Source organism: Scardinius erythrophthalmus (assembly GCF_964197995.2).
Source record: "Scardinius erythrophthalmus genome assembly, chromosome: 16".
Taxonomy (NCBI): Eukaryota; Metazoa; Chordata; class Actinopteri; order Cypriniformes; family Leuciscidae; genus Scardinius; species Scardinius erythrophthalmus.
Genome location: NC_138236.1, coordinates 17,477,556 through 17,489,110, shown reverse-complemented (window position 1 = coordinate 17,489,110; position 11,555 = coordinate 17,477,556). Strand labels below are relative to the sequence as shown.

General features: G+C 36.9%; 1 protein-coding gene across 4 annotated transcripts in view; it reads left to right on the top strand.

Annotated features, from left to right (window-relative positions):
* jarid2a (jumonji and AT-rich interaction domain containing 2a) overlaps positions 1-10,886 on the top strand; it is a 37,147-nt gene extending 26,261 nt beyond the window's left edge. Inside the window, exons 8-18 of one of the 4 annotated variants that reach the window (XR_014031825.1) lie at positions 912-1,390; positions 1,488-1,580; positions 1,674-1,792; positions 2,318-2,388; positions 2,549-2,663; positions 2,754-2,859; positions 5,299-5,557; positions 5,640-5,764; positions 6,737-6,914; positions 7,109-7,216; positions 9,135-9,914. Coding sequence is in view for 3 of the 4 variants with exons in the window: in XM_081389176.1 (XP_081245302.1) it covers positions 912-1,390; positions 1,488-1,580; positions 1,674-1,792; positions 2,318-2,388; positions 2,549-2,663; positions 2,754-2,859; positions 5,299-5,481; positions 5,640-5,764; positions 6,737-6,914; positions 7,109-7,216; positions 9,135-9,308 (1,751 nt within the window). In the remaining variant the exon portion in view is untranslated. Of the gene's footprint in view, positions 1-911; positions 1,391-1,487; positions 1,581-1,673; positions 1,793-2,317; positions 2,389-2,548; positions 2,664-2,753; positions 2,860-5,298; positions 5,558-5,639; positions 5,765-6,736; positions 6,915-7,108; positions 7,217-9,134 lie in introns of all 4 variants that reach the window. The other 3 variants (XM_081389176.1, XM_081389177.1, XM_081389178.1) reach the window with 3 other exon arrangements.
* The last annotated feature ends 669 nt before the right edge of the window (positions 10,887-11,555 follow it).

Genomic DNA, 11,555 nt, shown 5'->3' with positions numbered 1-11,555 from the left:
TGTAGCATTAGAAAGTCTGATTCATTCTATTCGAATCTGTTTCTTCTGAATATTTTTTTAATAGCAGAAAATAGTAATGTATGTCAAATGCTCCTGTTCAGCACTGTTTTAATTAGGTTCTATTTTAGTTTATTTATTTATTTGTGTTTAGTGTGAATTTATCAGTTTAACTGATTTATTTATAAATTATATCATCACTTTAAATAAAAATAAAAATTTATTAATTTAAAAACTGCATTAATTCAATTTAAAACCAAATTTGCCTCCTTCAGAAACTTCAGATTCTGATTTGCATGTAGCTTAGATGCTGCAGTTTCAAAGTAGCTTTCTTAATACTGGTCAAAGGCATAACATATTACACAGGGCCTGATCTTTTTTTATTTATACCTATATTGCATTACATTAAATTATCTGTTAAATCCAGGCTTGAGTCATGGATTTGATTCATGCGGTAGCTCAGACAGTAAGTAGTGTGTTTTATACTGTATTAAACATTCAGATGCGCGGCATCTCACCTTTCTTCACTTGTATTTTAAATGCATATCTATTGGTCATTCAGTCATTGACCTGTCCCTTTTGGATAGATTAGTGAGCTCATGTTTGCGAGGGCAGCTTCCTTTGATGAGATTACACAGTGCATCTAGAGCCAAGACTTAGATAGACGTCTCAGTCTGGTCTCTTGTTGACTGAATGGGGAAAACCATCAGCGCTGCTGCCTTCTTGCCAACCTCAAATCCTTCTTTAGTTTCAATGTGCCACTCAAACAGCGACAAGTCTGGCACTACCGTGAGCTGTTTGAATGCCTGTGACTAATGGGTAATGTGCGCACACATTTAGAGATAAAAGTGAAGCAAAATTAAAGAGACCGCAATATTGAGTGACCTATTTGTATTCTTTTTGCTTGCTGTTAGGCGGCTGCGAGCTGGACCTGGCCAGATTCTTCCAGATCCTAAATGAGATGGGGGGCATGCAGCAGGTGACAGACCTGAAGACGTGGGGCCGGCTCGCCGATCTGCTGGGCATCCCGCGCTCGGCTCAAGACCGGCTGGCCAAACTTCAGGAGGCGTACTGCCAGTACCTGCTCTCCTACGACTCCCTGTCACCAGCCCAGAGGGCCCAGTTGGAGAAGGAAGTGATGGCAGAGAAGGAGACCCTGGAGAGAAGAAGTGGGCCCCTAGAGGGCCAGGGAGACACATCCCAGCATGCCGCTCTTCTGCTTCCACGCTGCGAGCCCAAAAATGGTCTGGTGAACGGAGCGTTGCACCGGAGCGGAGCGCGCGAGCACCTCAGAGAGCTGGACCCCACGGCGAAAACCACCCGGCAGAGAAGACTAGAGAAGAGAGGGGAGGAAGAAGGGGTGATAAGTGAACAACACAAGTGCATATACAGGGTATATCTGCATACTTTTGGGATACAGTTTGGGATAAACATTTCTGTTAAGCATCAGTCTTTGGCGTAGACGTTCAGTGTGTGTCTGTCGTTCTCAGGGGAAATCGTTCTCTTTGACAACGTTCTACAGGGCAGCCAGGAATACTATGAACATGTGCTTCAGCAAAGAGCCAGACACTGCTGAAGTTGAGGTATGTCTTCATGTTGACAAGCTATAGTTGATGAGCAGGAATCAGCGATTTGTTCCGGTCATGTTATGCCCTCTTCTGACTCTGTTGCTACAGAAGGAGTACTGGAGATTGGTTGAGGAAAAGGAATGCCATGTTGCTGTGCACTGTGGGAGAGTTGACACTAAGACTCATGGGAGTGGATTTCCTGTGGGCAAGACTGAGCCATTTTCAAAGTAAGGGTTTAGAAAAATGCCAATATTTTTCAATAGGGTTGTATTTGTTAACATTACTTAATGCAACAGGTATCAATTACCAACTATATTTTTCATTTTATATTGTTATATTATTTATATTTAATTTTCATTTTAGTTCACACTTTTAAAGTGTTGTTTTACTAGATGCTATAATAAACCATTTTAAGTAAATTCAGGCATCTCAAGAATGATTATTAATTTTGACCACACCCTAAATTTAATTTTTTTCTATAAAAGTAAGTGAAATGAGCAGGCACGATTTAATGTCCAATATTGTCTGATATTTTGTGCTGTCTAAAAAATATATATATAATGTAAATTAACATCATTAACATTTATAATTTCTATTCTATTATAAATTATAATACAAGTAATATTATTATCAAAATGAGCAAGTGCTTGAAAAATACAAATTTATAGTAAAATCTAGATAATTAAAAAAGAAACCCTGCTTTTGGTGCATAAAATATTGTTTGCATGCCTTTGATTTGTTTGTCTTGTTAGGCATGGATGGAATCTTACTGTCCTTTCCAATAACTCAGGATCCATCTTACGTCATCTTGGTGCTGTGCCAGGTAACGCCTCGAAACTTCCATGCGTACAATAAAACACCTTCATGATCAAGAGTTAAATTATATTCCCATACTAGATCATTTAGAATGGTTTGAATATTTGATCTGTAGGCATTCAGTACATTCTGTTTGTGTTTGTGTTTGTGTTTGTGTTTGCATGAAGGAGTGACCATCCCCTGGCTGAACATAGGCATGGTCTTTTCTACCTCGTGCTGGTGTCAGGACCAGAACAGCCTTCCGTATATCGATTACCTACACACTGGTGCTGACTGCATTTGGTAAGAGTTTAAAGTTTGTCATTCTTTACAGCTGCTATAAACTGAAACTTTATGGCATATTCCAAAGTAAATGTGTCTCTTTTTCTTCAGGTACTGTATTCCAGCTGAAGAGAAATCAAAACTTGATAAAGTAGTACACACACTGCTCCAAGCTAACGGCACTCCAGGGCTGGAGATGTTAGAGAGGAACATTATGGTAAGAGTTGAACATTGAAAACTGTGTACTTCTGGGTACAATTTTTTTCCACAGTGCCCTAGTTACACGTTACTGTAGTGAAAACTATAAATTATGCATAATTACATGCAACTAACTCTGAACCACAACCTAATCCTAACACTATGGTAAGTACCTGTAGTTATTTACTATTTACTCAGTACTTAAATGTATAATTACACTGTAACACGGACACTTTAAAATGAAGAGAAACCTACTTCTGGACTGCTTAGTCAAGTCAAGTCACCTTTTTTATACAGCGCTTTATACAACACAGATTGTTTCAAAGCAGCTTGACAGTGATAACAGGAAAATGATGCATTTCGGCTGTTGTTCAGCTGAAGTCAGTTCAGTGTTGATTCATTTCCGTTGCAAAGGTCATCAATTATTAAATTATTTCATTTCATCTATAAAGCAGTTCTGCGAAAAATGATGTCATCGTCCAGCTCAGTTCACTTCTCATACAACAGTGTTAGTACAGTCAGATCAATAATATTGTTGGTATTAGGTTAGGTTTCTCTTAAAAGGATAGTTCACCCAAAAATAGACCAGGGCTCCAGACTGCGACCAAATGGTCGCATTTTGCGACCAAAATTTGAGAATGTGCGACTGAATTTTACATCCAGTCGCACATGTGCGACCAGTAATTATTATTTTTTTTACGTTAAACGTGGAAGGGGCGCGTCAAAGAATCCGGAATGTGTAGCAGGCCAATGAGTGTGAGAAGAATAGGGAATGGCCACTGTAACTGGCTAATGTGTGGAGGGGGAGGGTCCTAGAGATAAGCGAGCGCGCGTAAGTTAAACGTCTGTGGGAAGGAGACGGAGACAAATATCAATGTCACGGACAGACCTATTTTTTTACAGTCTATGGGACAGACACAGTCGGTCGGATGATGATAAAGGCCTGAACCCACTATTTTCGGGAAGACTGGCTACGAAAATTCAGCTGGTTGAGGTACTGTAAGTAAGGTGACGAACTCCATGAGCTGCGAATGTTGCAGTCGCTACCCCAGAACTGCGGGGAAATAGAAGTTTGCAGGCACTTCGCAGTTTAAACACAAAACGCATCTCAGCCTCAAGCAGAGTATTCCGTGACATGTTATTAAATAAAATGAAAAAAACTGCGCTGCGCTGCGCTACTCATTTCTACTTCATAGACCGTTTAATAGTTCGAACCAATAATAGACAGCGCAGAGCTTCTCTCGCCAGTCGCGGGCCGATCGCGATCACGCGAAACAGTTACATCGTGGAGATCCAGTGAAGAAATCCATTGAGTTCGCGACAGAATTAATAACATTGCTGCGAGATCCAGTGAGAAACATTCAGATTTGACGCAGAATTCTCTGTTATAAACCATATATATATCAGATCAAACAGCGCTGACGTGGAAACCAGGAGAAACATGTGCCATGAACGAACAAGTTATAGAAGGCTTTAGGTCCACAGATCAGCAACATTCATCTTGGATTTAATGTAGTAACACCACTTACTGTAACTATGGTATATCGTGGTTATAACAGTAGCCTACACATCTTTTTCCAGCACTTCAAAACTATAATATCATATTTAAATGTTATTTTTAATGTGTTGACCAAAACATTTTTTGTTCATCCTTTAAAGATTGTCCCTATTTATAAAACTAAAAGTTTCAAGAAGTAGGAAAACTCACACTTATTTAAAAAAAGAAAAGAAAAAAATATTAAATTACTATTGTAAACATAGCTGCAGAGGACGCTTATTGGCTATTTTCACTCCCTAATATCTATTTTGTCACTCATTTTGCTTTTGAATTATTAAGACATTATGAATGATAATAATTAAAGTTAACTTTATCTATACACCTCAAATTAAGCTCAGTGCTTTGTCATCCCACAGTGCTACCAAATACTTTCTGTAGAACTTAGTGCCGCTGCCCTCAAATGTTAGTCTGGAGCCTGTGATCTTAAAATAAAACTGCACCATACTTTCTGTACGTTAAGGCTATTTATTATCAAAGCATTTGTCAGTAATACAGTTATTTTGGGGGAAAATGTGAATAATTGCATTGTAAGATGATTTAAGGTGCGCCCCTAAATTTTCTGCTTGTGCTCCTAAAATTTTAAGTCAGGGGCTACAGCGCTCCTAATAAAAAAAGTTAGTCTGGAGCCCTGTAGACATTTGTCATCATTTACTCAACCTCATGTCTTCTTCTGTGGAACACAAAAGAAGATATTTTGAAGAACTGTTTTTGTCCATATAATGAAAGTATGGTGAATGGGACCCAAAACAACATTGGATCCCACTGACATTTTTTAAAAAATCATCTTTTCTGCTCTGTAGATAGCTCAATTTTTATTTGATTTTTTTTTGGTGAACATTACATTTACTGTCATTCTGTAATGAAAATGAGAATGTGGTTTGACGTGATGTTCAATGACAGATTTCTCCAGAGGTGCTCCGTCGAAAGGGGGTGAAAGTGTACCGGACAGTGCAACAGAGTGGTCAGTTCATGGTATGTTTCCCAGGGACCTTTGTGTCTAAGGTGTGTTGTGGCTACAGTGTCTCAGAGACTGTGCACTTCGCCAACCCCCAGTGGATGAAACTGGGCTACGAGGCAGCTAAGGTGAGAGACTCGACGCATGGACGGACAAAGCCAGCTGGAACTTGACTTGGTTTAACTCAAATAGAGCTGTATTTTTGTAAGTGAGGTTTTGCCTAATTCCTGTGGGAGTACGGCGCTTCCTCTGACTTTCATGCTTGTGTGTGGTGTTTGCTTTGCAGGACCTTAAACGGCGTCGTATAGAGGAGCCTTTCTCCACAGAGAAACTGCTCTACCAGATCACTACATCCGAGCGGGACAACAAGCTGCTCATGAATGCAGTCTCCAGTCTCATCAAAGATCTCAGGTCTGTCTGAAACACATCCCACAGTTTGGTTTTGACTTCGAATTCCTTTCTTTGATGACCATTGTTTTTGTAATTGCATGTTGATTGAGGTTGGTTGAGCTGAGTAATAGAGTTTTTAAAGGTTCATCGATAATTCAGAGATTCAGATTTTTATTTTTCTGACACAGAAAAAAAAAATATATATATATATATTATATTATAATATAGTAAATTTCTATACTATTTTATGAGAATAATTTGACAGTTTTACATGTTTCAACTGAGGTATTAAGGTATGACAATGGTCTAATGTACCATATGAAAAATGTTTATTCATTTTGAGGTTTGCTGGAGATTACATTTAACAGTATTATTAAATTAATTATAATTATTAATTATGTTATGTTTTTCACTCTTGATGTTTTAGAGTTTCACCCCTTCATTGCTGAGCACTTTTTTTCTGCATCGTGGCCGATTTGTAGAGAATTTTTGTGTTTTTGTCAATTTCCCATTCATTTTTGACCGAAGACCAAAATCGGGACAAATTTTTTTACGACCACTTAACATGCTCAGATCATGAACTCATGACCTAATGGCAGAAAAGTCACCAAGTTTCATAACATTTCGATGAAGCTGTGATTTTTAAAAATTCAAAACAGATTTTTGTAATCTGAATTTATTGGTGTGTATGTGTATAAAAGTGTGTTTGTATGTGTGTGTGTGTGGGTGGGTGTGAATTTTTTGCACTCTTGATGAATTCAGAGAATTTTTGTGTTTTTGTAAATTTCCCATTCATTACCTATGGGTCGGTCATTTTTGACCGAAGACCACGAGTGTGACTATTTTTTTTACGACCACTTTGCATGCTCGGATCATGACTTTTTGTGATGACCGAGGACCGTCAGAGGATTAATAGTGTATTTAAAGCTCTTTAAGTGCTAGTTGAGGCTGAATCTCAGAATGTTGGGTAAAATTCCTGTTTCGCTCTTTCAGGGATGGAGAGATTAGCCAGCGCGGGGATCTGTTCGAGGCCGGGCTCCGTCTGTCTGCGCGCTACGGCACTCACTGCGAGTCTCATGCAGACAAGAAGAAGCAGCAACGCTTGAGATTTACAGAAGACACGTCTGACAGGCGCTGCCAAGTGTGCCAGCATCTGTGTTACCTCTCTATGGTAAATATACAGTAATACTCCTCACTTTGTATTCTACATTTCAGGGTGTAAAGGAGTAACCACAAGTTGAAGTACCCTAAGTGAGTGGTCTGTCTTAAATTATGAAGGAATTTCCTCAGGCTAATTTGTTCATGCTACGCTATAAGTCATATTAGCATATATGCTGTATTCTCTCCCTGTGTGTTCTTCAACAGGTGGTTCACGAGAGTGATAATGTGGTTTTCTGTCTGGAATGCGCTCTTCGATACATCCAGAAGCGCAGGTCTCCCCGCGGCCTCAAGATGATGTTTCGTTACACTGAGGTACTTTACTGTCTACAGCGAGTGCATTGATACGTTTGCAGGGCTGCCAACTCTCACGCATTGAGCGTGAGACTCACGCAATTGACACTTTTCACACGCTCTCACGCCACACATCCATTTTCTCATGCACAGAAAGATTGCGGAGCAAAGAGGTACTTTTAATATTAAACTAATTCTCAGCTCTTAGATTCCGTCAATTTTATTACGAAATTCAGACAAAAATACGTTTGGCGCTTGTAAATGTAAAGTGACAGATCGCTGAGCGCCTCAGTTCAAGTGCACGTAAACCGATCATCTGTTACTTTTTTATTTAAAGATGCAGTACAACTTACCGAAAGTATACATAATATCGACAAATTAGTGTTTTTCAAACACGGAAAGAGGTCAATATAACAGCAGGAGAACAGTTATGTCACATAACGTTACATTTACCTCAGGAAAGCCATTTAATGACCATAGCATGTTAATTGAATAAAAAAAATAGCTAGAGAGGAGATTTTGCTGAGCACTGTATTACATATTTATTATATTTTTACTTATGTCATTAAATAATTGTTATTATAACAAAAACTGCATTATATTTAATTTAATTTGTTATTTTTAACCTTTAATAATACCAGCAGATTGGGCCCTCTATGTTTACAGCATTAGGTGAGATTATTTTTTTAAATAAAATTTAAAATAAACATGTATCCAAATTAGTCAATATTGAATCAAAATCGGAATCAAATCACAAGAATGGAATTGAAATCTTGAAATTTTTGTCAAGCAATAATAAAAACTATCCTACCAGTCACTGTACAATGTAAACATCGTAACATGTTGTCACTAAACTTCATAAAATTCTATTTAGTTACCAAATGTTTTGACAATCACAATTAAATCCCCCCCCCCCTCTAAAATTAAATCATATTAAAACTAAAAACAATAAGTGAAAAAAAAAATTCATTATATACTATACTGTTCAAATGTCTGGGGGTCAGTAAAACATTTTTTAAATGTAAAAAAAAAAAAAAAAAAAAAAGTCTCATATGCTCACCGAGGCTGCATTTATTTGATAAAAAAGCACAGTGAAAATTGTAACATTGAGAAATATTTTAAATAATTTAAAATACAGAGATATGTTTAAAAATTTCTGATTTTGCGTTCTGTAGAAAACTCCAAATTTGATGACAAAATTACAAAAAATTGGATCCCTTTTATTGTATGGACAAAAAATAGAGACATTTCAAAATATCCGATTTTGTGTTCTTCAAAAAACTAACAATTACAAAATTAAAATTTTTCCATTCAGCATTGACTTTCATTGTATGACATTGTATGTTTTGTATTTTAATATTTTTAAAGAATTCATTACTCCAGTCTTCAGTGTCACATGATCCTTCAGAAATCATTCTAATATGCTGATTTGCTGCTCAGAAAGTTCAAACAAAACAGCATTTATTGAAATATAAATCTTTTGTAACAATGTTAATGTATTCACTGTCACTTTTGCTCAATTTAATGCACTTAAATAAAAGTATTAATTTCTTTTTAAAAAGTACTTTTGAGTGGTAGTGTATGCTCATCTCCTTGATTTTTACATTTAAATTGCTTTGCTGTCATCGAAAAATAAATAAATAAAAATGTATCAACACAATGTGATCTTTAGATGCATAAATTCACATAATTCATTCCATTCCATGTTAAATTCAGCCAGTGGCAAGAAAAAAATGAAGAAAAATGTTTTGGCCTTCTAATAACGAATACCAATGTTAAAAATCTATTTTCTAACACGATATTGCATTGCATTGTATTATTAATTCATATTCTGTGTACACTGCGGACTTTGAATAATATGCTGTACCGGTACATGTGTTTAGCATCAACTTCTCAAAGTAAATGTGTAACATCAATCATCCCACACTGTTTTGCACAGGAGCAGATCAACAGTCTGGTAAATCGAGTGTGTGGCAGAGCCTTGGAGAAGGGGGGAGTGAAGCAGAAAGCCGTCGGTCCCAGCAAGACACCAGCAAAACGAAGCCCCAGGAACAAGAGCTCAGCGCTGGTCCCCCTCTCCAGCTCCGCCTCAAAGAGCAGCGGCCGTTCCTAACCAGACCAGACCAGACCAGACCAGACCAGACCGCCAGCGACATTCCTGCGGGTCTCCTTTTATATCAGGTGTTCCTAATACTTGTGTACAAACTCTCTTCAATACTCTTTGTACCTAGTGTATAATATCAATACAACAAGCTGTTATATTGCACTTTTTTATTACAGATACATGTAGTTACTGGCTGGTTAGTCCAATATATTGAATGTACGGAGGTTAAATGTTACATCGTGTTTTGCGGCGAATACACAACTGTTTCGGGCACCTGACATAAACTAATGGGTCTCATTCAACAAGCACGAAACCTTTTGCACTAGTATTGAGATTGGTTTTTAGATGAGTATTTTCGGGTTGTTTTAGCATTAAATCGAGTATAGATATGCGTATACATAGATATAAATATATCCTATACTATTCCTATCATTTGTGTTTAACTGGTGCTGTAGTGACACTTTTCTCCATCACCCTTACCGCCTGTTTGTCTCTTGGGCTCATGTTTATCACGTCTTAATGCTGTCAGGAACAAGAACGAACATGTAAGATTACAGCCGACACGTCAGACGGTACATGTATCGTAGTTACTGGCATTTTCGGTTCTACAGCTACAAAAAAAAAAAAAAAACCTGTACAGGCTTGACACTTTTACATAGATCTGACATGTGAAGGAGTCCGTGATCGTTTCTGACTGCACCGATCCGAGATTTCCTTCGCGAATTCCCACCTGGAGACTCCCCACTTTTAAAAGCACATTTTGAGGCCTTTTACTAAAATCTTCGGAGTACAAATAACAAGTTTCATGCTGAAGGCAGTTTGTACTATTTGAACTGTAAACGCACTTTCCCTTTTATCCCTCCGACTTTATATTTGTAATTGGTTCTCCACCTGTTCTGCCATTTAAGAATCAAATCTTTAAATATTCTTTTGTTTTCATAGAATACTGATATCTAACAACAACGAAAAAGCCCCAAATATGTTTAAATGCCAGTAAATTGAGCCTTTGAGTTCGGGTCTCTAGGGGTTTGGATGAGAGAGTCTCGAGATGAAGAAAAAGCCTTACTTCTACATTGGTTTCTTCATCGATATAAATTAGATGTTAACAGGGTTGCTACAAAAAACATACAAAAAATAAGTGCTGCTTAAATCACTGAGAAGTATGTCATAGTGGTGATCCCTAGTTTTTTAGCTTTACTTTTTTTATTCGAAAGGAAAAATCTTTTACCCAAAAGTAAACTATGTCATAGGCCTAGCTACCCATTGCACTGACTGTATCAAAGTCCTGTAATCAAACATGGTAGTCACCCCTTTCCAAATGACAGACTTGTATTTAAGGTTAAAAGTGTTTCCAAAATGTGGTTGTATACTTTTTATGGCCTTAAAATGTTTGTTTTTTTCTTTTCTTTCGTTCACCCCATTTTATACAGTGATACTCCTGATCCTTGTACTGTTTATTTGTATGCACTGTTACTCAGTCCTCCAGTCCAGTGGAGATTGGCTTTTTGGTTACTATTTTTTTTTTTTTTTAATTTTCAGGTTTGTATATTTTTTGTTTTAATAAATAAATCACTTGTCAATCCTTCCAAAAATGCACTGGCCTCATGTTCTTTGTGGAGATGCACAGATATTACAGTTACCAAACAGTGACTATTTTGATGTTAAGGACAATAACTGATAAAATGCCCAAAATCCCCCAAAAAATATACGGAACACAAATGTAATCATTTTAAATGCTAATTTAGGCATTACAACATTATGATATACAGTATGAAAAGTCTATTCGTTTTTAAATTTGAAGGTTACATTTAACAGTGCTATTAAATTATTAATGTTTTAAAATATTTCCTTTGAACATCATATGATGGTAAAAAATGTAATGTAAAAAAAGAGGAATAAGCATGTACAAAAATATATTTTATATACAGTGCTATGCATAAGTTTAGACACCCATGCTAAAGTTGACTAAAAAGAGGAATAAAAAATCATATTTTGGAAATTGAACTTGATGCCTAAATTTAAAAAAATTAGGAAAAATCCAACCTTTAAGGACACCAATTTTCTTTGTGAATGAATAATGTATCGTAAATAAATAAATGTTCTTTCTTAAAATACAGGGTGCATAAGTTTGGACACCCCTATGTTAAATTCCCATAGAGCCAGGCAGATTTTTATTTTTAAAGGCCAGTTACATCATGGATCTAGGATACTATGCATCCTGATAAAGTTCCCTTGGCCTTTGGAATTAAAATAGCC